The sequence below is a fragment of the Aulostomus chinensis genome, chromosome 20 (assembly GCF_037954235.1).
Source record: "Aulostomus chinensis isolate RoL2024-O1b breed Wild chromosome 20, RoL_Achi_v1.0, whole genome shotgun sequence".
Taxonomy (NCBI): Eukaryota; Metazoa; Chordata; class Actinopteri; order Syngnathiformes; family Aulostomidae; genus Aulostomus; species Aulostomus chinensis.
In genome coordinates this window covers 23,286,694-23,313,542 of record NC_141339.1, presented here as the reverse complement: position 1 = coordinate 23,313,542, position 26,849 = coordinate 23,286,694, and the positions used below count along the sequence as shown (strand labels likewise).

Here is a 26,849-nt window from a genome sequence, read left to right as displayed (position 1 = left end):
TTTTACTTTTAGTTTCACTTCTGCGGTCATTGAAATCGACAAAGGCCAGATTTGCTCAGTCTAATGTTTGGCGTCCAGCTTCGAGTGTGGTTCGCTGTTTAGCTCGGTTGTGTAACGCTATGACGTTACACAAGCTTCAGTTTTGCATTAGTTCTGTTCTGTTGAGAGGCTAAGCTAACGAAGCTAGCCGTCGGTGTGGAGGACACTCGCGGGAAGATCGATGGTTCCCTCCTTCAGGCTGCGCCTGATTTGCCGTCATTTTTTCACCTACAGGATGGGAGACATGGCTTCTAAAGCTCAGATGCCAACCCCGGAGGAGGCACTTCCTGGCCGGACTGACAGTATCAAAATCTCCAGTAAGTGTGGTTCTGGGGCTAGCTTAGCATGTTAGCTTCTAGACGATAAGCGTAACTTGAACACAGGGGTAACAAGCCGCTCAGACGTCGAGCTGGAGTTCTGCTGGTGTCCGGCTGGCGTGCGCGGTACCGCGGTACTGCCACCACAGACACGAGACGTGTTTTTCACTTTATTAAGTTGCTGCAAATACTGACTTTAGCACCTGCTGCTGCGCCCCAGAGGGCTGCGTCTGCGCATGCGTCGCTTCATTTCAGCCTCCGCATACAAACAGTACCAAACAGAACTAGACAACAGAAGAGAGCGCGTCTGTGTGTGTGTGTGTGTGTGTGTGTGTGTGTGTGTGTGTGTCTCCCTTGTTCATGGCAAGCCAGAGAAATAAAGCTGAAGAAGTAAAAGCATGACTGCTGAAGAGAGCTGCTGCAGAAAGGAAACTAAAACAAAATGAACTTCAGAGGAGGAGGAGGGCAAGCGCCTCCGCCAGGGGTGATGTGACATCATCAGATCCAGTTTTAGATCAATTCTGGAATTCTTCAGACTCTCATCAGAGGGAATTCGCCAGAATCTGTCCACCGCCTCTTCTTCATCCAGCCGAACCTCAGCGTTTGCTGTCGTTGGTAGCTGGTGCGTAGGCGTCGTCATTAGCTTCAAGCTAAGTACACGTGGCTGGCTCTTACCGCGCTCCGCTGTCACAAGGAAGAAACACAGAGGAGGAAAAAAACTTGAGCCCGAAACTCCTCTACTGGTGAGTTAGTGAGCTCACGACAGGCGGAGGTGAAATATCACGATAAAATCCTGAGCTTGCACTTCAAACAGATGCTGTATGTTTATCCTTTTAATTGTAAAGAATAGTTTATTTAAAAGTGTGTGTGTGTGCGTGTGTGCGTGTGTGTATGAGCTCCATGTGTATAAATGGACCGACAGCAGCGTTAAGTTGGCAGTCAGGCCAGTTGGCACCAACGTGCCCCCTCTTCACTACAAGTGAGGGTGCTGAGTGTTGGCACATGATGAATAGATTCACACTGGCAGTGAACAAAAGACCCGAGACACACACACACACACACACACTCTCTCTCTCTGCCCTTTAGCTCTGCAAAGTGAAAAATGAGTAAAATAAGTGTAGAGGTGTGGTGAAGATGGCGAGGAGTCTGTGGTCGGGCGATTGTGTGTGTGTGTAAGAGACGAGAGCGACAGGAAAAGAAGGCGAATCAATTAATCTGGTTGGAGTGGTTTTCTCCAAATTTAATGCCATTGATTTACTGGTAAATATTTTGTGCTGGTTGGACTGGAGGGATTGGGCAGGCGAAGGAGGCTGTGGGAGTGGAGGGATTAGGAGGGCGGGGGTCCACGGGAAAGGACGATCGGGGTGGATGGATGGAAGGGTTCAGATGGAGTGGGAGACGGGCTGGAGTATCGCCAGAGCTCCTCGGGAACGCTGCCACGACCAGGAGGGATGAAGGAGGAGTGAGGGAGCAGCGAGGGAAGGAGAAGCCATGCCTGCGGTGGAGACACTTGGCTCGGCTTCCCCTCCTTTGTCTGTCTGGCTCGGGGCTGCAGCGCCAGAGACATCAGGAAATGTCCAGGCGCGGTGCTGGTGGCGGCGGACGGGAACAAGCGCCGCTTCTGAGCCGAAAACACAAACGAGAAAAAAGTACTTTTGAACGCCTCAAACTTTGTTCCTAAAAGGACCACGGAGACCAGATATCAAAACCAAGATTTTTCTTTTGACAGTGACATCCCGCATCATTGGACCGGCCGGGGTCCTGAGACTAAATAATAACAAGACCACCGTTTTGTTTTTTGTTTTTCGGCTGAGCCAAATCTCTGAACCGGACAAAGGCAGCCGCCTGACTTCAGAGTCCAGGAGCCAGCAGGGGAAGGCCTGCATGTGCCAGACAAGAGGTTTGTGAAGGGATGCGTGGTGGGTTCAGCCTCGTTTGACTGAGTTATGTCTGAAAACATAAACTAGTGTCATGCCAGTGGAATTATGGGTATATGAGTTTCAGTGAGGACAAGTCCAGCAGGGTCAATAATCAGGGGGAATGTTTGGGGTTTTTTCTCTTTTTTTGGGTCGGATCCGGCGCTGCCAGAGCAGGTCAACCCGGGCCAGACTTCTCAGGACGCTGGGGTTTCTCTCCCGTCTGCGCTCGACTGAGGGTGAACTTGAGTGATCTCGCGTCAGAGGTCATCAACGTCTGTGTTTCTACGTCTGATTCTGAACTAGACGACATCTCACTGGCGTTTTATGAGTCGTCTCTCACGGAACGATGTTCAGTTCACACTCTTGTTTACATGCTACAGATCAGTGAGTGACTGAAGTCACGCCCACGCGGCGCCCAGCACTGGCGGCGTCTTCTGGAATTCAACCAGTAACCGTGGCTGTCGTGTGAATTACGCAGAAACCTGAACTCAGAAGGTAAAGTACGTATTTGTGCCTTTAAGGGTGCGGTAGCTTGTGACCGGGGCAGTACTTTCCAGCTTTTGTACCCCTGGGAACATACGTGGACCTTTTCTGCCCACCTGAAGCTGCACATGCACCCCCCAGGCCTGGTCGTGATCCCGGGGGTGCACTGGTGTGGATGCGGTGCAGAGACTCACTCCTGCTGCACCATCTGTGTCCGGCAATGTGGAGGCGAGTTCGTAAACACTCGCCGGAGGCTGAACCGGCGCCGTAAAGCAGTCTGACTGGCGTGCAGGCCGCAAAAGTACTGCAGACGTCAAAGGAGGAGTCCACGTGCCTTCGTCCCCGTATGACCTGCTTTATGTTCACGGTGATGGAAAACGCTGTTTCCATGGTAGCGTCCCAGCCTCACTTGCCTTGATATACGTGAGCATAGCCGGTGACAAGCTGAGAACTGTCTCAGCGTGTCTTGGATTTGGGCTTCAAAGTTGAGACTGAGTTTCTGCGGTTGCTGCAGGCCTGATCAGACCCTCAGTGAAAGGCTGCCTCGCCACTGGCCTTCTTCTTCTGTGGTAAATACATCCTGTCTCTCTGCTTCTTTATAAATATTCGTCTCTGTGTGGAACACCGGGTGTCTGTGTGTCCCCGGTAGGTGAATCTAGGCGAACCTGCGTCCCCCTCCCCATCAGATCCTCCCGTCAGGTTCAGGCTCCATCCATCTACCTTAGTCACAGCCGTTACCACGACAACACAGAGGGATTCCAATAAATGAACGAAGGTGTTTGAGCGTGCCAGCCCATCAGCAGAGCTCTTTGTTGTTTACACAATGGTCTGATAACCTTGACGGGCGGAATGAAAGCCGTTAAGAGGAGAGTGTGAGAGACATAACAAATGAAGGAGACGTTTGAGGAGGCAGACGGAGGGAGGTGAAGAGGTGTTGGCGCGCTGCACTCCATGTTAATATGGTGTCAGCCCCCCCGATGGCCCGGGGGATTGTGGAGCGTACGGTGTAAACCGCAGTTTGATCGTCTTAGGCATGGAGGTAGATGAGATCAGGGACGCTGAGGCTGAACGGCGGAGACAAATGTCTTGTTGTCCATTGTCCTAGAAGGAGGGAAGAAGACGGAGACCTTTGTCTCCTCTGTGCTGCATCAGGGAGCTCAAACCTCCGCCAGCTAGCTTAGCACAATGAACGCTATCAGATTTGCATGTTTGCAGCGGGTTGCGACCGATCCAGGTCCGATATGAAGGACGGCGAGCCCTCAAATGTGGTCCAAATACCAGGAACCTACAGGGGGCAGAATACTTGACTTGAGTCCAGCTCCAGGGACGCCGCTGACAGGAGGTCAGCCGGGGGGAGAATGTCGACTCCCCTCGCAGCCGCAGTGGAGCTGCAGGGTTCTGTTTGGACTTGGGTCTCAGTGGCAGAGCGCTGGACCCGTAGCCAGTGGATCGGAGCCGCTGGACTGTTGGACACTGAGAAACCGCTACAGATCATGAGATGCAGGCGTGTGCTGGTTTTAAACAGATGGATGATGAAGAGAAGATCCTGACCCGGATCCTGTCAGAGACCAACTGCACATCAACGTGTCCTGTATGAGGGCGGCGTGTTTCTGGGGAAGTAAACGGGGGAACACGAGTGTTTCTCTCTCTCTCTCTCACGAGGGACATTTTCTTGAGCTGAGACGCGTCCATGTGAGCACCAGCGCGACTCTAACATGGAGGACCAGCCTGCAGGTTTACAGATTTCATGTCTGAAAGGGTCCATTCAGTCTTTTAAGTGCGAAGTGCATTAAGTACTGTTTCCTGCCCCCCCCCCACCACACACTGTCTCGCTCCTAATGGCTCTGGGTTATTGATCGACTTAAATCCTGCGGGGAGCTCACACACATTTGTACGTCTACTCTTGTGAGGACAGTCATTGACAAAAACCAGACTCGGAGGGTTCTCTCTGCTGCGAGCGGCACGTCTCACTTTACACGCCGTCACTGACACTTTGTTATTAGAAAGACGTATTGATTATTGATGCTTTAATGTCCGACCCCCATCCCGAAACTGTCACCTCGAACGTAAAACCCCCCCAACACTGAACCTTCTCACAGCCACACACACATTCGCACACATATGCCCTGTGGGGACACCTTAGCCCCCCCACCACTCCACGCGCACTTGTCAATCATCTGTTACAAAGGTTTAGATTCCGGATAATGGAACAACGTACAGCCGGGGAGGAAAAGGAACAAAGGGACCCGAAAGAAAGACGGTAGAAGAAGAAAAAAACTCGTCCAGAACACAGAACCCTCTTCCTGTTCCGCCCCGCGATGCCTTTTTGGGTCTGTTTTGGAAATGCGCTGATGAAGTGATGTGAAGCAAAGCAAGTGTACGTGTGCGTCCCGCCCGGCTTCCTCGGGGGTTGTGTGTGTTTGAAGACAAGCAGGGGAGGCAGCCGGCGGCAGAACAATGAGGCTAATGCGGAAAGTTGTAATGATGGGCAGTCATAAAAACGACGATGGCAATCAGAGCCGGTGATTGAGAGGCTCAGATAGCAGCGGAGAGAGAGATACAACGGCAGAGAGACACAAATGGAGGGAGGGATACGGGGGGAGGAGGGAGGACGGTAAGAAAGGGGGAGCAGAAGGAAGATGAAGAAACCAAGCAATCAGACAGAGAGAGGAGGAGGTGGGGGAGGTTACTTTGTAGATTTAATTGCAGTGCAGTTGAGGCAATTGTGTGTGTGTGTGTGTGTGTGTGTGTGTGCGTGTGTGTACACTCCAATCTCCTTTCACTAGACATTAGCTGCAGTGCTTCATTTATCACTGTCAGGTCTGGAGCTGGGGGGGGGGGGACCTTCAGGCTAGTCTAGAGCTCCTCTCCAGCCCAGGGTCCTGCTGTGAGGCCTGGCTGACGTTGCTAGCAGGAAGAAGGAGAAATGTAGGCGATGGAAACACCGCACGAGCCGATACTCACCAGCCAGCAGGAGTTCAGAGATCCGTCACCAGAATTAAGTACCAAAATAATTATTTAATATGTTGATGGACGGAAAATAAATGAACATTTGTTAATCGTTTTTTTTTAAATTATTCAAGCAAAATGCCAAACATTAGCATTCTAGCACCTTCGTGGTGTCACTGCGGGAAATTAAGGTCAGCGCTGATCAATTCTTCCTGACATTTCCAAGACTAAATAGTTCCTTGATTAATTAAAAAAGCTAACACATTAGCTGATAATGAAATAAATCCCTGGAGGCCTCGTGCTGGCCAAGACGTCGACTGTGTAAAGGCTGGGTTCTCCCTGCCGTGACCCACAAACACCAGCGACAACCACGGAGAGGAAGAGTTCAAGCTGGATGGTCTCCTCGGCTGACTCGGACAAATGAAGGATGATGAAGTGGCAGCAGGGGCTGATGAGGCAGGAGTCTGACTCAGCATTTTGTTCGCTATCAGCTGTCTGGTGACAGAAAATGTTGGGGTTTTTTTTTGTGTTTGTTTTTTAGAGTTTGTCCAGCAGGGATGTTGTGAGGCTGCCTGAACATCACCTTTCCCACCATCGAGGGGCTGATGTCAGTCTTGTGTGTGCAGTTCAGTCGTGCAAAAACCCGGGCGACGGTTTTGGATCCTCATCAGATCAAATTGTTGGGTTTCTGTGGTTTCATGCCAGAAAATTAAAAAGTGACGGAGGATGTGAAGATAAAACAGAGCGTACCGAGTGGCGATTGGCTGATCCTGGAGCAGCTCTGCCTGCCTTCACACACAAGTAGGCCTGAACTGAAATAGAGCAGCACTAATGCGCTCGTGTGTGTGTGTGTGTGTGTGTGTGTGTGTGTGTGTGTGTGTGCGCGCACCACAGATGTCATCATGGATTTAGGACTGCTGTGTGATCGGACTCATTATTGTGGCAGGACTTCGGGAGCCTGGGAGGAGACTGGGAGGGTGCGCACAACCTAAAAACAAGTCTCCACTCTAAAATTAAATGATTTATTTCTTTTTGTCTCTAAGAGGAGTTCACGTCCTCAGACTCTGAGTGTGTAAACACAGTTATGTTCTCAAATATGGAGATCTTTTCACCGTCACACTGCCCCCCAAATACCCTCACCGAGTGGTCTTTTTCAACCTGGGAGTCGAGAGTATTTCAAGAAAGACCCGACTGAAGCGGAGCAAGAGCAGCGAGCGCCGTCTCCTTTTCTCAAATCTAAATAAACCTATGATTTGCTGACCTAAGCTGTTGGAGCGGCTGCTGCCAGCCAGCGCCACACCAAAACTTGATCCGCCCACGTGTAGCTCTCCTCGGCTGCAGACCATCTGCAACAATGACCTCGGTGGAGACAGCCGGTGAGCCCCAGCTAGCGCGGCGCCCGGTCAGGTGCGCTAGCTGCAGTCAGCCCCACGCCACCAAATCATCCCCAAGTTCACCACCAGCTCGGACGTCTTGAGAGATGCTGGAGGTCGTCCTCATAGACCCCGAATGCCCTGCCAGCTTCAGCTTGCCTTGCTGCTAGCTTCAGCTTGCCTTGCTGCTAGCTTCAGCTTGCCTTGCTGCCAGCTTCAGCTTGCCTTGCTGCCAGCTTCAGCTTGCCTTGCTGCCAGCTTTAGCTTGCCTTGCTGCCAGCTTCAGCTTGCCTTGCTGCTAGCTTCAGCTTGCCTTGCTGCTAGCTTTAGCTTGCCTTGCTGCCAGCTTCAGCTTGCCTTGCTGCCAGCTTCAGCTTGCCTTGCTGCCAGCTTCAGCTTGCCTTGCTGCCAGCTTCAGCTTGCCTTGCTGCCAGCTTCAGCTTGCCTTGCTGCCAGCTTCAGCTTGCCTTGCTGCTAGCTTCAGCTTGCCTTGCTGCCAGCTTCAGCTTGCCTTGCTGCTAGCTTTAGCTTGCCTTGCTGCTAGCTTTAGCTTGCTAGCTCTGGCTTCATGAAAATGGGTTGCAGTTGAATGTAAACCTGCCCCCTCTTCCATCGTTATTGCTTTCATGGCTGATTGTGATGCTGAGCGTGCAGATCTGAGCAGGTCTCAGTTGCACGGCAGGCATTTGTGGTTGTGATCCTTTTGCTCAGTTCTGGGAAAATCTGTAGTAACTGTGGTCCTTATCAGTTATTTAGACCTAAATGTGTGAACTGGACCCCAGCCGGAAAAACACTGGAATTATCCTTCAAGCCCTTCAGCTTTCAGACGGCCCTTCGTCCTTTCGCTCGGCCTACAAATCAAAGTGGACCTCAGGTAGAAAAACACCCAGGAAATCAAGAGGCTCGCTGTTCGATGAGAAGTGGCTCCTCTTTGCCTGCACGTGAAAGAACATTTGCTCCCAGTGTGAACAAACAGTTGAGACAAACAAAATCCTGCTTGTGGACACAAAACTCCACAATGGTTTTGTGTTTTTTTTCCTGGATTTGAATGGCAGCTTTTATCACGCCGGAGTGATGTGGTAATTTTCGAGGAACGGTCAGCGCGAGGAACGAGAGCGTTTAGAGAGTTTCTTAGGACGCAAGTTGCGAGTTTAAAACATGCCGAGGAAATACAATATACCCATGAGCATCTCTTTCACACACACACACACACACACACACACACTTACATTCGACCTCGCACAAGAATATGAATTCAATTAATCAACAAGAAGCGTTGTTATCGTTCCCGTGAGATAACGCCGACCAAGAGAACAGGCTTTTCAAAGGAGCGCCGCGTAGAATAATTTAGTCTCCAGAAAATGTCTCTGCATGTGTGTGTGTTTGTGTGTGTCCACAAAGAGATAAACGTAGAATATTAATGAATGTTTTTGAAAGAGAATTCATTTTCTGTCTTTTTTTATGTTGTGTTTGGGAAATTATTTATCCCCAGTCTTGGCTTCATAGTCTGTGTTTTATTCCACTTTATACTTTATTTACTTGCTGCTGCTCTGGACAAATCAAAGACTAAACTGTGTTTGAAATACAAAGTTGGAGTTTTACTGGGTTTTCAGTCGAAGTTTTAATGCGTTAAAATGGCGAAGGGGCAAAATCCCCCGAGCTGGTAGACCCGGTAGCTCTCAGCACCTGTGGACGTGTTCCAGGGTTCCCAACATGCATGTAGGACAAGAAGAACCAGTCATTGGATGGAGGATGGGCAGGACTGCCAGGTTGGCCTGGCATAAACATGCTAATGTCGCTAACGTGACAACCACAAAGGCCACTTGAGGGGTTTGACCACAACTTACCTTTCAGGTGAGTCGGCATCAGTGGCTGTTTGGGTGTGGAAGTGATGTCAGGCTGTCTGAGACAAAAGTTGACGACGTGACCACGTTTTTGAACGTGAGAATGACGGACTCAGCTGCTCTGTGAGAGACGGTCGTGGTCAGGACACACCTGACTGTGTCAGACGCGGAGGATCGTCATCTCGAAGAAATCGTCACGATTGCGTTGACATTCTTCTGTCGTGAAAGCCGCTACTTCAAGCGCTCACTTCCTGCTTCGTGTCGTTTTTGTCTTATTGCTATGGCGAGGATCACGGGCGGCTTAACGGTCGCTGGTTTGATCCTCAGTCCTCCTGAGAACCATTTCTTAAAGGCTGAACTTGAGAATCCAGTCCAGTGCAGGCGTGTCCGAGGATGACCAGCATACATCGCCGTGTCAACCAGATGGTGTTCACGCCGCTGACGCTGCATATCGACTGGCCTCATTGCGCAGGAATCAGATGACGTGTCATTGTGTAGTGATTGATGGTCAGCTCAAGATCAGCTGCACAGTTTAGACGACATCTAACCCTCTGAGGTCACGTCTGGCAGACAAATCCAAACTTTACTGTAAAGACTCGTCGTATCGGCGGCACTGGAACCTCAACGCCATTCCCCTGGGGGGCCTTGAACCTCGGCCCCTCCTGTCCACGCCTTTAATTGTCCTCGGGTCGACACTCAACCCCGACGGACCCCAGCACCTCACAGGCCGGCTGACTATTGTAGCTCAACCTGCTGCAAACCGTAAATGCAGTCAAAGCAAACATGGCGTCTTGTCAGGTGATGCACCTTTTTTTCCTCAGTCAGCAGACGAGATGGAAGCTGCCTCTTGAAATTGGTGTGAATTTAAAGGTGGATAAAAACGCTGTCTCTTCTTCGACTGCCCCCTGGAGTAACTGTAAGTGTGTGTCTGTGCTCTGTGTGTGTGCGCGCCGATGCTTTTATCCGAGACAAAGCGACTGTGTGAAACGTGACGGCGCTGATCTCCATCTTCTTTGTTTTTTCTTCTTTAGTTGCTCTCCGCGTCTCCATGCTTGTACACACACGGGCACTTAGCCGGTAGACTCATTAGTATTCTGTCTGGATTTATTGTCTTTCCCCGCTGACATTTACATTTAAATTGTTTATGTGTGTGTGTGTGTGTGTGTGTGTGTGTGTGTGTGTGTGTGTGTGTGTGGCTAGTAATGAACATGCCTTTGCTGGTCCCTGAAGGCAGCCATTACCAGCACACACAGGATAATGTGGGAGGAGGAGGAGGTGGCGTTTCGTACATTTGTGCTGATGCAGGTTCGCTCTTCATCTCTGGTCCGACTGACGCTGGATTATTGGTGCCAATATTGATAAATTGACGGATTAAAAAAAAAAAATCAAAGCAGAAGTACTGCATTGCGCCTGTATGCCTCTGCGATGTAATACCTTTCACCGTGACCTTTGACCCCTAAAATCGTTCCACTTCATCCTGGAGTCCCAGTGTCTGTCTGTGCTAAATTTGAAGAAATTCCTTCCGCAGGCGTCCGTGGGACAGACGGACGGACATCCGTGAACGCTGCACGAGAGCAACTTGACGAAATAATTAGATTTGAAATAGATTTGATGACATCACCTTGGAGCGCGGGAAAGTGAGTCCATTATATGTGACAATAATCTGAAGATCAAGGGCCAGATTACAGACGAGGCCCAATCAGAAGCAGCGCCGGAGAGGTGTGGTCACAGGGGTCGTTGACCTCAGCACATATGTGTCACGCAGAGACAACACATACGTGATCGACTGAGGTCTGCTGAGGTCAATTTACTGCCAATTGGGCTCTCATTACCATTATTGTTGTTTTTATTGTTGTTATTATTATAAGTATTGTTGTTTTTATTGTTGTTATTATTATAAGTATTGTTGTTGTTATTGTTATTATTATTATAAGTATTGTTGTTTTTATTGTTGTTATTATTATAAGTATTGTTGTTGTTGTTATTATTATAAGTATTGTTGTTTTTATTGTTGTTATTATTATAAGTATTGTTGTTTTTATTGTTGTTATTATTATAAGTATTGTTGTTTTTATTGTTGTTATTATTATAAGTATTGTTGTTTTTATTGTTGTTATTATTATAAGTATTGTTGTTGTTATTGTTGTTATTATTATAAGTATTGTTGTTTTTATTGTTGTTATTATTATAAGTATTGTTGTTGTTATTGTTGAGGGTCACCTGCAGAAGTAGCTCCTCCCATCGCCGCTGTTTTGGGATTTCGACCTGCTCAGAGTGCAAACATTCTTTTTGATGGCTGTGTGTGTGTGTGTGTGTGTGTGTGTGAGAGAGTGTGTGTGTGTGTGTGTGTGTGTTGATTGGCCTGCTGTATCCATCTGGCTGCTTTTGTCTGAAGGCATTTTACCCTCCAACAAAAATTAGGCTTTCATGCATGAAGACTGTGTGTGTGTGTGTGTGTGTGTGTGTGTGTGTGTGTGTGTGTAAAGCTTGGGGAGGGTATAAGGAGGGCAGCTCCAGATGTTGAGTTCATTCTCCTTCTCCCATTTATCTTAATCTGCCTTCCTCCCTTACAACAAGCCACCTGTAGACACACACACACACACACACACACACACACACACAATCACAGCCCCTGGCATGCTAATGCTAATGCGTGTTAGCTCAGCCAGGTGGCTGGGTGGCCTCAGATGGGTCCTTGTGCACCTCTGGCTCTCTGCTGATTGGAGTGAGTGCAGCTGCTATGAAATTATTCAGAGCTGCTCAACACAGTTTTTAAGTGGGTCACTGTGTGTGTGTGTGTGTGTGTGTGTGTGTGTGTGTGTGTGTGTGTGTGTGTTCTATGCGAGTGCCTTTCCTGTAAATGTAGTGTTTGTGTCATTTCGTGGAGCAATCACACCAAAGGCGGTTTAGCCACAGCACCCAGCGTGTCACGTGACGCTGCCCTGACGACGGCTTCTATATCAAATGCCTTCGTTGAATAAACCTCCTCCTGTCTTCCCGTGCTTGTGTGTTGGGTAGTGTTGAAGCTGTAAACACATACTGATGATTATTTACCAAATTTGACCTTTGGAACACATGGAAGCAGATAGAAGCGATGTTGCGGCGGCTCAGGCGAGGTGTCTGATGGGCGTTTTTCATGCCGCCTTATTTCTGCGTTTGTTGCTCATGACTTCTCTCCCTCTGTGTCACGCAGTCAAACACGATGTGAACGGCAACAGGACCGTCCCGCCGTTTCCTGAGGGTACAGAGACGGCCATGTTCGGTGAGTGTTTCCTGCCTCACAACACGCAAGGAAATGAAGGAAGTTTGATTCGTCAAAGTTGGGTGAGAAACTCGATGAGTTCTGACGCAGTTTTATTCAACTATGATTCTGAGTCCTGAGGATGGATTCTCTCCTGGTGGCTCTCCCTCTTTTGTACAACCTTTTTTTGGTTCTTTTTTTTTTTTGTCGCCCCACCGAGCTGTCCTGTCCATTGCTCCGCCCCCTCTGACCACATGCTTCCTCCCATCTCGTGGATTCATCAGCTGCGTCTTTCCACCTGCTAACAAGGAGTTTAACCAGAAAGACACGACACGCTGGAGGGTCAGGCTAGATTTGGTTTTCAGGACACACATTTGTGCTTCTTCACAGTTGGTGTGTGTGTGTGTGTGTGTGTGTGTGTGTGTGTGTGTGTGTGTGTGTGTGTGTGTGTGTGTGTGTGTGTGTGTGTGTGATCTCTCAAAGGGATGGGCTGCTTCTGGGGCGCAGAGAGGAAGTTTTGGAGACAGAAAGGGGTTTATTCCACTCAAGTGGGCTACGCTGGAGGGTTCACACCAAACCCCACCTACAATGAAGTCTGCTCAGGTAGACTTTGCACACACGCACACACACACACACACACACACACACACACTGACATAGTGCACTGAACTCTGTGTTGTCCACTGAGAGTCAATAGATTGTGGAAACGGAGAGACACAGAAACGAGGAGTGAATCATGTCCCTCAGGCCCCATTATACCAGGGCACGGATAAGGCTGCTATTGATGCCTGACCACTGTTTGTGTACGCGTGTGTGTGTTTGTGTACGCGTGTGTGTGTTTATGTATGTACATGTGTGTGTGTGTGTGTGTGTGTGTGTGTGTGTGTGTGTGTGTGTGTGTGTGTGTGTGTGTGATCTCTCAAAGGGATGGGCTGCTTCTGGGGCGCAGAGAGGAAGTTTTGGAGACAGAAAGGGGTTTATTCCACTCAAGTGGGCTACGCTGGAGGGTTCACACCAAACCCCACCTACAATGAAGTCTGCTCAGGTAGACTTTGCACACACGCACACACACACACACACACACACACACACACTGACATAGTGCACTGAACTCTGTGTTGTCCACTGAGAGTCAATAGATTGTGGAAACGGAGAGACACAGAAACGAGGAGTGAATCATGTCCCTCAGGCCCCATTATACCAGGGCACGGATAAGGCTGCTATTGATGCCTGACCACTGTTTGTGTACGCGTGTGTGTGTTTGTGTACGCGTGTGTGTGTTTATGTATGTACATGTGTGTGTGTGTGTGTGTGTGTGTGTGTGTGTGTGTGTGTGTGTGTGTCCAGACCTCCCAGTGATTCATCCAGCCAGCCAGGACGGAGTGTAGCCATCATTAGATCTGCATCACCACCTGTCACTTCTTCTTTCTAACTTAGTTTTAGTCCTCAAGACGTTTAGCAAGAAACTAACGACCCTCTGCACGGCTTCGTCAGCGATGCGCTGCCAACTCGGCCTCTTCATCGATAAGCTGGTGTGTTCTGCTGTTTGTGTGGACGCAGCGACCGCCAATAAATGTGTAAGAAGTTGCATTGTTAGCAGGAATGAATGTATCTCACGCTCCATCAGCAGGCTTGTTACTGAGTTGATTGATGCATCAACCAAACAATAAACTGGCGTAGTGATGTCACACAGGCCTGGATACGCGCAGCCACTCGCAGCCTCGCCCAATCGCTGGGTACCTCAGGGTCCAAGCCAAACCGTGGGGGGTCCTGGAGCAGCAGCCGGCGCCAGAGACAAGGCGGGCAGGCCCAGCGGTGTGTGACACAATGATACTCAAGCCGGTGAAGTTGTTCAGGTGTGACAGCGGCGAGAAGCAACCATTGGCCCAAACCAACCACGGCGGCTCCTGCAGAGGCGGATGCTGCTAGGACATCGGTCCTGTCAGAACAGGAGAAGATCCCTCGACCACAAAAGCCTGTCACTTCATCCAAAGTTCTCCGCAGGTTTTACCTCTGATTTAATGCGTCATAGCAACCGCTGGCTAAACAGCAATAGTTCCCTACTTCAGCGTGTGCTTTTTGAACCGTTGGACTCTCCAAAGATGGAGACCAGCAAAATAAGTCAGCCAGAACCCAGCAGTTGTCAGCGCACAGCAGCGTTGAGATACCAGACTCCCAAATTGAACTCCATCAGCTGAAGCTGAAGATGTCCCAGTCTTTGTCGTGGTTCCTTTCAGGATCCGGAGCAGCACCCAGCTGTCCTTCCGCCGTGACATCATTCCACACTTAAATACACGCCATGTGTCTCTCTGCTGCTTTATATTCCCTCCTGGTGCCGACCACCACTTCATTTCTCCTCGTGTCCAAGATGAATTTATTCCTCTGAGATTGGCCCACTGAGGCATTAATTTAATATTGAACCCCGCTTTGTCTCCCTTCGCCAATATCTACCGTAGGAATCCATAACTCCTCCTGATATTAAAAAAGTAATAAGACAGAGTGAGAGATAAGAGTGGCGGCAGAATGAGAAACGGAAAGAAGATGAGGTGCAGCGTAATGGGTCACGCTCATTACCAGCGCCAGCTGCTCGGCCGGCGCGCCGCTGCGGGAGCCTTTGGTTCTGCTCCTCAGTAAAGGACGGGCTTCTGGGGACAGGACCTGACTTTGGGATACTCAGGTATAAACACCAGTGTGAAAGAGTTCGTAAAGACTCAGCGAAAGCGTTGGATTAAACTGTTTCAACTGGAAGTCCGCTTTGTTCCGGGGGTTTCAGCTTCCGCACCGATTCAAATCAAATATTTTTCACCTCCGTCCTCGGCGCCACCACCGCTCGTGGCGGTTCTTCTATTTGAATGAACTCTGCCGTCCTCAGACGGATGACGTCGCTCATATGCAAGTTAACGTGACGTGTAAAAACGATATACTGACAAATCAACACCTAACTTCCCACTTGGTTGCAATGAATCATGGGTATGCAACAGGGGGGCCACCTGACTGACTGCCGCTGTCCCCTGCAGGTATGACGGGCCACACCGAGGTGGTGAGAGTCGTCTTCCACCCGGACAAGATCGGCTTCTCCAGCCTGCTCAAGGTTTTCTGGGAAAGCCATGACCCGACTCAAGGTGCCCCCCCCCCCCCGCGCCAGCAAGCACAAGTTGTTGTTGTTGTTTTTCCACGTCGTGTCATATTTGTGCTAATTGATAACACAGGCAGCTCCGATTCCCTCCTCAGTTCTGTTTGTCCTCAATTTTCCAATTTTATTAACCACCATTAAAGATAATCATTGGGATCATGGCAGTGGGATTTCATTACCTTCAGCCGGGCCGGTGTTTTGACTGCAGCTGCACCAAATTGCTGCCTGACTGATTAATCATAATTATTTCACTTTCGCTCATCTCAGATATTTGTTGGAGCAGCCGCAGGAGCGTACCTGTGGGAAGCATCACCACCTGTCTAGAGGCGTTCAGCGGCCCGCTGGGGCTGCCACGCAGCAGGCAAAACCTCCATAGACAAAACTAGGAAGCAGCACTGTAGCAGTCTCCCAACGCAGGGGTCGCCGGTACGATTCCCTGCAGGTGGGGAATGAGAAGGAGGGTGCGTGACTGCTCTAGCGCCTCCTCTGGTCAGTCGCGGCACCTTTCGGGATGGTCTCACCCACTCCATCCTCCCAGTGAAGCTCCTCACTGTCAGGAGACCAGATGCAGCCAACGCTCCCTGGAACTTGTGACTCCAGGATTTCTTCTTCTTCTTCCTCTTCCTCTTTTCTGTCGATGTTATTCAGACTAAGATGGCGGCAGCCCTGTTGGTCTGTTGGCCTTTGCCCAGTTATTCAAAACACATAGGGACAGAAAACAAGACTGAACCCAGACGCCAGGAGGAGACGGCAGACGTCGATGGTGACGCAGTCCCAGGTTTTACGTGAGTGCTGACGGGAGCCTCACACGTTTCTGGCGAGCTGCCGTTTCTCCCCCGTCAGCCGCTCCTGGAAGCAGAGTCCATTTACCCGCCAAACCAGTGTCAAAGCGGACAGGGGTTCTCTAATCTCTGGCTGTACTTTGACCAGCTTCCACGTCTGGAACTCGGCGGCCGTCGCTGGCGACAGATCGATGTTGATGTGATAAAAAGATGCGTCATAAACGGCAACCAGTCACCGAAGGACGAGTCATATTTTCGGAAACGCTGTCAGCTGTTGTTTTGTGATGTGACGGTCGCCAAGAAGTGTGGATGAAAGCGCCAGAAATCTGGATATTGATTGTGTGTGTGTGTGTGTGTGTGCGTGCGTGCGTGCGTGCGTGTGTGTTTTCAGGGATGCGTCAGGGGAACGACGCTGGGACGACGTACCGCTCTGCCATCTACACCTCCACACAGCAGCAGCTGGAGGAGGCGCTGGCCTCCAAAGATCAATACCAGAAGGTAAACAACCACCTGCCATCCCTCCTCCATCCCTCCTTCATCCCTCCTTCATCCCTCCTTCATCTTTCCTTCATCTCTCCTCTATCCCTCCTCCATCCCTCCTCCATCCCTCCATCTCTCCTTCATCTCTCCTCCATCCCTCCTCCATCCCTCCTTCATCCCTCCTCCATCCCTCCTTCATCTCTCCTCCATCCCTCCTTCATCTCTCCTCTATCCCTCCTTCATCCCTCCTCCATCCCTCCTTCATTTCTTTTTCATCTCTCCTCCATCCCTCCTTCATTCCTCCTCCATCTCTCCTTCATTCCTCCTCCATTCCTCCTTCATCTCTCCTCCATCCCTCCTTCATCTCTCCTCCATCCCTCCAACATCCCTACTCCATCCTTCCTTCATCCCTCCTTCATCTCTCCTTCATCTCTCCTCGATCCCTACTTCATCTCTCCTCCATCCCTCCTCCATCCCTCCTTCATCCCTCCTCCATCCCTCCTTCATCTCTCCTCCATCCCTCCTTCATCTCTCCTCTATCCCTCCTTCATTCCTCCTCCATCCCTCCTTCATTCCTCCTCCATCCCTCCTTCATCTCTCCTCCATCCCTCCAACATCCCTACTCCATCCTTCCTTCATCCCTCCTTCATCTCTGTCCATTTCTGAATTGAATTCTGTAATAAAATACTTATAGCTATGTTGTGTTATCACAAACATTTGTAATGTTTGCCTTTTTACCTCCAAAGTCCTCTCTCTCTCTCTCTCTCCCTCTCTCTCTCTCTCCCTCTCTCTCTCTTTCTCTCTGTTGAGCTCACTCCTGATGAGACTTCTGCACCATCATCCCACCAACAGTGCTTGTTGTCATGGAAACTGATGAGGAGTCCTATTCTGTTCTACTCTGTTGCATTCTAGTCTGGCCCGGGCTTCATTTTCTCTCGTATTCTTCCTTTTGTTCATCCCTCTTTTCATTCTCACACCATGTTTCTTCTAGCCCCAGTCTAAACGCTAGACCAGTCATTTGGGTGGAGTTTTTCAGCCGCCCCTCTTTTCTTACTCCTGTAATCATTTCAGTAATTTTACTGGCAATTTAAAGCTATATTATGTCCATTTTTTACACTTCACTTAATTTTTTCTTTCCCTTGTGGGACGTAGTCACACGGACAATAACCGCCCCGGTTTGGTCGGATGGAAGCGTTTTGATTTTGCAAGGAAGTTGAAATGAAGATTAAATAAAACCGTGCATAAATAAAAACACATTCTTCCTGTACGTCAGGTCTAGGGTTAATATTTGGGTCTGGAGGTCACATGACATGAAAGCTATTGAATACAGAAATGATTTTTTTTTTTTTTTGCTGTGAAATACTCATGTACGTTATAGGAGGCAGGTAAATGCAGTAAAAGTAGGAGCACCAATAGCTGGCACTTATTCGGGGTCCATAGGTCACATGAGCAGCTGATTAGCGAGTTCCGCCTCTGCAGCGCGATGGGAGTTCTCTGGAGTTGAGGGCGGCCGTTTGCATCCTCGTGGCTGCGGCGATGCCTTTATTTGCTCGTGTGCAGCCACCAAAGTGCTCGTTAGTCTCAGAAACAATGTCGGGAACAGAGAGCAGCAGACACTTCCAATTCTAATCAGGTAGTGGCTTTGATGTGTCTTTAATGTACAGCTTCATCAGCAGCGGCGTCCTGGCTCCTCAGTCTGAGGCTGTCAGGTTCAATTAATCAAATCCGGTTTGTTCAGGTTCCTCCACTGAGGAAGGACATTTGGTGGACAGAAGCTGGACAAGTAGCTGACATGTGCAAGTGAGTTTAGCTCAAGGAAACACAAATTTGTTGTCACGGCAAAACACTGGAAAAACAAACAAGCGCTTATTTAGATGTGAGACAGTCATGATCTTTGTGGGCGGAGCCAAGCACAGGTTGCAGCAGCAGGACCAGTGGAAAATAGCGTCAGGTGAAAGCCACATCCTCAGATCCACCCACAGACAGGTGGGACTTTTCTGCCGTTGTCAGCACGTGGGTTGCTAACTAGCTAACTTGGCGCTTCTGTTTGCAAACGTAGTGTTGACTGTTACCAGGCTACGTCCTGAGATACGTACAGAGCAACACTGACATCACTTCCTGCTTGTAAACAGGTTTGTTAGTGAAACCTGAATTTTCCATGGTCATGTTGGAATCTTCAGAAGTGCAAACATGGCAACAAGGGTGGAATATTGCTTGTGTGTACACATCAGTGTAACGTGTGCGTTCCAGCTGAAACACACACCTTCCTCCGTGTCCACGGCGGTTTTCTGTGCCGTTGACAGAAGAATAGATGGATCCACCATCTCTCTATCAAAATCTTGCTTGGTCTCTTCTTTTTTTTCCTTCTTCCCCTCACCAGATTGTCCTCCCCTCCCTCTCCCATCTGTGTGTGTGTGAGCAGTTGGCTTATAGCGGAGACACTCCATGCCAAACCATCTGGGTCTTAAATCTGTCCTCACCAAAATCGCTTTAGTCGCAAAACTAAAATGCTTAAACAAGGAAGGGACGCCTGCTTTGAGAGCCTGTGGTCTTTACATTAACGCTTCCCTGCCTCGCCGCCATGCGTTGTTCATTGCTTGCATTTGTGCAGCACCACCTGTAAAATATTTAGACATTTGTGCTCCCAAAAATCTGGGGCGGAGTCTTCCCAGTCGGTGTCCGTGTGCTGCTGTCTACCGGCGTCCATTCTCCTGTTCACGTTAAACATCAGAGGATTTTCCCAGGATGCATCTGCCAGACTGAATTCTGGCCCTGAGACTCTGGTGTCCTCCACATGTGCGCAGAAGTGGAAACCAAAGACAGACTAGGAGAGAAAGTTCAGGCCAGGAGGTTCATTTGGTGTCAGCGTGTTGAGCATCCGCCGCCTGGCTTGATTGTGTTGTTCATGCCCAGAGTGATTGGGGGAATTTTGTGTGCGTTATTGTGTGTGTAGGGAACAACGGCACTGCAGAAAATAACCTCGCAGGCGAGTGGTGGTCGTCTGCAGCATGAAAGGAGCCTCCCTTTTCTTCTCTCGCCTCCTACCCATCATTAGGCTGTGCGCTGCGTCTAAATTGGCAGGTGGAAGTGGTAAACGTGTGTGTGTGCGCGCGCGCGTGTGTGTGTGTGTGCGTGCGCGCGCGCGTGTGTGTGTGCGTGCGTGCATGCGCACTCTTTGTTCCAGCAGCTCTTGCCGTCTTGATACACCTCTCTGGGTACATGTCATGAACATTCATAAACACAAACAGCTGCTTTTCTTTCCTCCTCATCTATGAAATCCCTCCTCCAACATCACCTGCTCTCTTTCCATTTTTCTCTTCTCTCTCTCTCTCTCTCTCTCTCTCTCTCACTCCGTCTCAGGGTGCTTATCAGTGTGGTTCACGTTTCTCTGCTTTACCAGAGCAATCAAGGCATTTGCATTCCAAATGAGCGATCCACTTCTCTGACATGCAAATTAATGGCCGTGAATTATGCATTTACGGCGGCACGCGAAGGCAGCGGCGGGACAAGAAGGCGGGGAGGGCGCCTGAGGATGCCGCCACAGCAGCATCATGGGGCAGGCAGACATTTTGGTTGGTGCTGGTTGATTGTAAATTGCGCAAAAGAAGTTCCTCCACTGTCCAATAGAGAACCATTGAGAGCCAGATGGCACTGTTTGGGTGAAGTACGGCTTTAAGGCAGCATTAGGAGCCATTTGCAGTCCTCCTCCTCCTCCTCCTCCTCCTCGACGCGCTGGACAGTCCATCAACGTCACCTCTGCTCCTATTGTTTCCTCTCTGCTCTGGAGCCTATGGGGGGTCGTTGCTGCTCTCCCTGCCTTCAGCTGTCATGCAGGGTGGTCCCAGAACAGAGCCGTACAGCCAAATTAAACTTACTGTCCTGGCAGTTCAGGTCTCAGTGCCACGGTTCTCCCCAGTGCCGGGGGGGCGGGGGGTGGCTATTGAAATCTGAGACTGGACGGTAGAAGATGACGCATCATTCATCGTCAAACGTTGATATCTAAGGAGTAAAACTCCAAGTTCCTGGTTGTAAAATGCCAACATGGTGAAACAAGCTCAAGACTTGAGAAAAAAAAGTTCAGTTCAACCATGTTTTGGTGAATTGTTTCTATTTTCACGGTGGAACTTTTTTACGAGTGTGAAAGGCTGAGGAGCTGAAACTTAAACTAAAGATTTGTTACAAAATGTCGTTGATTTTTTTTCTAATGGGAATTGAGAAAGTGTCTGTCAGGAACCTGAATCGAAGTCAAGACTTGGCAAAAGCATCGGTCTTGAGCGGGGGGTTGGGTTTTGTTTTTGGGGTTTTTTTTTTATACCAAAGACAAAAGAACTACAAATACTTGAGGTTTGAAATATAAAGTGTCAGCAGACACTCCGCAATCGATGGAATACGCCTCTAAATCATCAAAACCGAGGGGGGGAGTTAAACTTCTACTTTACTGCACTCTCTTCCTTTATTTACTCCGTTTTTGTTGAGTTGTCGTCGTCTTTTAAATGCTTTTTTGGATGCATTTCCTCATGGAAATCCCTTTGAATGTTGTACACAAACTCCTTCTTTCCATCCTGAATTATGAATTGCAGCTGCAACAGAAAAGAGTGACCAACCACTGAGTTGCACCTCCACCCTACTTCCCCAAATTGAATTGTGATGTCAGGAAGTGATTAATCAAACAGCAGGGAGCAAACACTCTTTCAATTAAAACCTGAACTTGCAGACGTTTGATTCTTTTGTCTCTTTTTCTGCTGTAAAAGCATCTCAGTCCCAACATTTTCGTAAACTTGCGAGAAGTGACGTCAATGAAGTTGAAATGGTTTTCAAACAATTGCCTCTTGCTAACTATTAGAGGCAGCAATGTGTGAAATTAGCACAGCTTTCAGTGTGATTGTTTCTGGACTAAAAATAAACGGCTAACTTTTTTGTGTTTCCCTCAGGAGTTCACTCCTCTCAAACTGGAAGCACATTAAAGTGACACTTCAACCAAAATGTGTACATTGCCTTCCAATAATTCGCAGTCGGACGTCTTGAACTCACAGAGATGTTTCCCCCTTTTGTGTGACTTCTTGGTGATTCCAGGAGTCAGAGAAGAGCAGCAAGCTATTTTTAGCTTGAAGCTAACGGAGATCAATCACGAAAAACAGCAAAACTGTCCAAAAATGTCTGTTTACAAACTCTCCAGGTCATCATCCGGAATAATCCACGTCTTCTTATCCAGCTCTAAACTCAGTAATCCACAAACACTGATCTCTGACTGTGAGCCGTCCTCCGAAGCAGCTGCGCGTGTTCTTGGTGTGCTACCGCGTGGTGCTGGTCCCACTGCTCGACTGACTTTGTTTTTGTCTCTCTGGATGAAATGTTCCAAATTGATGTTTGAGTCTTTTTTTTTTCTTACCTACTGCTATGTAGCAAAATTGTCGGCGTAACGTGTCTGCAAATGAACCCATCAACGAGTATAACCAGGCAGAACATGCTGGAAGGTTAACGTCGCTAATGCTTGGATCGGACCACACCGGGTCAAACTGGGCGGCGACTTTGAGGGTGTTCTGGTCGTAGGGGCCAAGGGCCAAGATACTGTCACTCATTCAGGCGGGTTTGTGCTCCAAAGAGAGAAAATAGGCAGCTGTGTAACGTAATGCTACTGCAGTTGAGTGCTAACGTTACTTGGGAATCATAGCGTAGCATAAATGAGCTAACCAGCTACTCACCAGGTTGCTGAAGTGTTTCTGCTGTTTCCCGCCAGCTGTCACCCTTCAGCACTGTCACGGTCGTCCCTCGGGGAAGCTCCATAAGGGCCACAAACCTTTGCCACCTGACGCTAGCAACGGCTGCATCCCTCGTTCCCTCGCAAGGAGCCTCACACTAGAAGAAGAACACCCCAGATTCCTCAACACTTATCTCGGATTGTTTCGCACGCCGCACAGGACAAAGACGTTCGTTCATTCGTCACGTCGTTCGTAACCAGGCATGATGGTGCGAATGTGTGGGTCACGACTTAACGGGTCTGCGTTCTTGTCGTTTGATGCCGACGTTGGACGAGGTGGGTGTCAAAGGGTTCCTGGTCCCGTTTTGTTTCTGTGTGTTAGATCCCAGTTTAACGAGTTTATGGTTGCGGCTACGCCAACACCTTGTGAGATGGCAAACAAAGCAGCTTCTACGACACGTAGGTGGAGTAACGCTGGGAGTAACAGGATTCCCTTCATTCTACCCTTTACCCGCCGGTGACATAAACTTCTGGTGATCTGTGTTTTCACTGTCAAATGGTAGAGGGCGCTGTTTTGCACCTTGTGAAAGAACAGTGCAGGTTTGGGTCCAAAAACGATAATCATAATCATTGCTGTGTGTGTGTGTGTGTGTGTGTGTGTGCGTGTGTGTGTGTGTTTTCTCCTCAGGTACTAACAGAGGAAGGTTTTGGTCCAATTACTACTGAAGTAAGTGATGGGAAGCAGTTCTACTACGCTGAAGACTACCACCAACAATATCTGAGCAAAAACCCCAACGGCTACTGTGGCCTGGGCGGGACTGGAGTCTCCTGTCCAATAGGAATCAAGAACCGGCCCTAGGCAGCCAATCACAGCCAAGAATCACCTCTGGTTCTTGAGGACTGGATCAAAGCGTGCCTGAGGTTTGAGATGCTCCTGAAGGTTTTAGATATTTTATGCTGCATTAAATGTTTAAGCCTCAGCAGACGAGAGCTGTGGGGAACGATTCAGAGATGTGGAGATTTAATCCCAACCCCTCTTTAATCACCTGGGAAGAATTGTGTGTGTGTGTCACCTCAAACTACACGCACATCAAGAGTTTTAGTGGTGTCTTGTGGTGTTTTTTGATGCTCAGGTTTATTCCGGTGACTGATCCCAGTCACAGTGGCAGATGAGGAGTGTGTGCTTTGCAGCTGCTGATGTTTGCTGGTCAGGAATCCAACACATTAAAAGCTTCTGCTTTCAAACTTTGCTCTCATTCCTCCTGACCGATCAGACGTCTGCCGATAACGGAAGCAACCCTGCCGGTAATTAAAGGGAGAGGTCGCCCAGGAGAGAAGACTCAGCCGTTACCTGCTCACCCTCACGCTGATGGGAGGTCACGGGAAGTTCCTGGGTCCACTCAGCACTTCAAAAACCCAAACAGCTGAAGTGAATGGAGAACAAATTTCCATCCGTTTTCTGTGCCACCTACCCGTTAAAGACGGAGGGTGTGGAGCCTAACACAGCTGACATTGGAGAGAGGCAGGGTTCACCCTGAACGGGTCACCAGTCGGACGCGGGGCCATCAGGACCAATTACGGGTTCAGTGTCTTGTTCAAGGACACTTGGACATGGTCACCGGGGGAGGTGGGGATAGAAGTGGCGACCCTAGACGGCCACTCTACCTCTGAGCCACGTCTCTCCTTTAAGAACCAATTTAAAATGTTAAAAAATACAGTAGATACATTTTAGAACACTACAAAGCCTCTATACTGCTTGATTGAAGTAATCCTGAAGCCAACAAGTGGACAGTGTTGGAACGTGAGGGTTTAAGGACGCGAACCGTAGGTTTGATCAGGTGGGTGCATTTTTAGTCACTTAATTGGGGCAAAAATGAAAGAAATTGAGTGAATTCATGACGAGACGCAGCCGATCATCTGTCCCAAGTTGCAATTTTGGGAAGAAAAGTAAAAAAAACCTGCTGGTGAAGCTGTAGCCATGGATGAAGCTGTGTCGTAGGTTCTTGGCATCATACTGGATGGTGTAGAACCCTGGAGGGGACGCAAAGACACGCAGAGCAAGAACCAACAAATGAAACCTCACTTTGCAAAACCAAACCTGCTCTGATCTTCGGCTGAAGCCAGGCTTTTCCCTGCGACTCAGCTGCCATTTTTGTTGATCTGCATGCGTGTGTTTGACCAGTAAATGTGTGTTTTGATCAAACGGCATGCAACAACACACACGGGCAGCAGGAGTATGTGTGTGTGATTGTGAGAGAGAGAGAGTGAGACGCCAGACCCTCCAAAGTTTGGCCTCGCTGTGGTGATGAGGAGGAAACAGTACGGCGAGGAAGAGATCAGCCTCCTTCTAGGTGGCAGAGCGCCGGGCTGTGTTGAACCTGATACACTATGGAGACAAACTGCCAGATCTGGACTCCCCCACGCCCCCCCGGGCCACATCTGACCACTATTTCTGCGGTAGAGCTGATGGTCACAGAGTCTGTACAGACGTTCATGTGACTGCTCTTCAAATATGGAAGATCCCAGGAACCTTTTATTCCTAGACATGAATTTGGTAACAGGGTGACACTTTATGTTGGACACTTATTTGATTCTAATATGGAGGAATTTCTTCAAGCAGGTTAAAATAACAATAAAGAAACAAACACAGAGAACATAAGTGAGGAACAAGTTGGACAGAAATATGTGTTAGAACATCAACAGCGACTCCACGCTCAGAGGAAGCAGGATGAAGTCAAACAGGTGAGTCCCTCTCCACTGTGGTCCAGTCTGAGGGGTGTGATGGCGGAGGAACACACCTCATCTCTTGACCCCGACGTCTTCAGCAAGAGGAGAACCTGAGTGGAGCCGCGGGGGAGACGTCTAACACTCTGTCGCCCTCTAGCGGACGGAGAGGTCTCATTTGACAACATACAGAAGAGGAGTTTGATCAGAACCGAACTCAAAGAGGGAAATTAAAAAAACAACACGAGCAGTAATTTCTTTTTTCCAGTGGAAAGGAAGTCAAGTTCTTTATTGTCAACAGAATTCCTTGTGACGATCAGCGAAGGCCAGTCAGTCAGCTGAAGGAGGTGCTTATTTTCCTTTTCTCCAGTTGCTCATTTTGGACATGGCGAGACGTGTGAACGTGTGACCTGATGAGCTCCATAACCTTCATCAGGTCGACATCAGATCTGGCGTGTGGCACTCTGAGGAGGCGCAGAGCTGCCATCACGGTCCTTCTGAGCGGGAGAGGTCTGCTGACTCCTGAGTCCTCCTCTTAACATGACCTCCACATCCTGGCTGGGGTCACGGGGGTCACTTTGCGACAAAACATGCTGCTGAAGGGCTTGGTTATGGATTTGGCCACTGATGAAAGCGTTTTGAAGAAGGAGGATTTTTGGTGCAGAACCTCCGCGGGCGTGCTGAGGTGGATGCTTAAATTTCGCCAGACAGCCTCATCAAACACTGACGCGTCGGATGCCAATGCAGCTTTGAGCAGAATTCCTGGGGATCCGAATTCTTCCAGCAGGTCTTTGAGGACCGTCTCCAGAATGCGTTCCGTGTTGCTAAGAAGCCGGCTCACTTTGAGGAGTTTGCTGACTCTCACTGGTACCGTGCGCGTTAGACGAACGACTATCTGGTCAAAATCTTCCACCAGCAAGGAGCGTCTGGATTTGCGTGAGAGTCGCTTGAACAACTTTGACATGAGAGACTGAATCAAATAATTTGTCATTATTTCCCTCTCCTTTTCTGGAGATGTCTGGGATGTGGAGCTGCTGCTCACAACCTCTGGTGGTGTCTGGGACTCGTAGCAGGGGGACACCTTCATTGGTGACGGAGATCCTACATCCTGGGCCGCATCTTCTGGGGTGACTTCGCAGGAGCTGGGGGGCACCTCTTCAGGTGTGGAAGAGCTGCAGGGGGGCGGGGACACCTTGTCAAAGATGTGTGAGCAGTACTGGGGGGCATCCCCCTCAGGCGTTTGTGTCCTGCTGCAGCTGGGGGTCTCCATTTCAGCGTAATATTTGCAGTACTGGGCGATGAGCTCTTCAGAGAAGAATCTGCTGCTGGGGGGGGTCAGGTCTTCAGAGGAAGATGAACTGCAGCCGGGGGACTCCTCTTCCAAGGAGGACGTGCTGCTGCGGGGGGTCACCTCCTCAGGTGAGCATATGCTGCAGGGGGACGGGGACACCTCGTCAAAGATGATTGGGCAGTCGGGGGCAGCAATCTCGTCCCAGAAATACGTGCCGCAGCGGGGGGTCTCCTCTCCATAGAAATATGTCCAATAGAAGGAGGCCTCCTCTCTCGGGAATAAAGTGCAGTACTCAGCAACAAGCTGTTTAGTGAAGGCTTTGCTGCAGCGGGGGCGCTCCTCTTCAGGTCTGCATGTGCCCAAGTGGGGAACCGCCTCTTCTGGGTGAAACATGCTTCACACTCAAGTCTTCTTATGAGGGTCTGATGTCTTCTTTTGTTTCGAGAGAAAATAACCGTTTCCAAACTTTGTTAGATTCTCTTCTCCAACCTTCTTTCTCACAATCACTAGAAAACCTTTAAGTCGATTCAGTCGTTGAGTTCTTTCTTTGTCGACCTCCTTGACTGCATTCTGACC

General features: G+C 49.3%; 1 protein-coding gene across 6 annotated transcripts; it reads left to right on the top strand.

The window, feature by feature from the left end:
• msraa (methionine sulfoxide reductase Aa) lies at nucleotides 1-23,502 on the top strand. Of its 6 annotated transcripts, none has more exons than XR_015110535.1 (8): nucleotides 2-356; nucleotides 12,118-12,186; nucleotides 12,649-12,768; nucleotides 13,091-13,210; nucleotides 15,183-15,287; nucleotides 16,472-16,578; nucleotides 22,298-22,479; nucleotides 22,948-23,092. XR_015110535.1 is itself a non-coding variant. In XM_086188836.1 (7 exons), the coding sequence occupies exons 1-7, from the start codon at nucleotides 221-223 to the stop codon at nucleotides 23,115-23,117; spliced, it is 828 nt and encodes a 275-aa protein (XP_086044962.1). In that variant the 5' UTR covers nucleotides 4-220; the 3' UTR covers nucleotides 23,118-23,497. The 6 variants fall into 6 exon arrangements, 3 of the variants coding, with proteins under 3 accessions (XP_086044963.1, XP_086044962.1, XP_086044964.1); XR_015110534.1 differs by having other exon boundaries at nucleotides 22,298-22,594; nucleotides 22,947-23,082; XR_015110536.1 differs by lacking the exon at nucleotides 15,183-15,287 and having other exon boundaries at nucleotides 1-356; nucleotides 22,298-22,594; nucleotides 22,947-23,082.
• The last annotated feature ends 3,347 nt before the right edge of the window (nucleotides 23,503-26,849 follow it).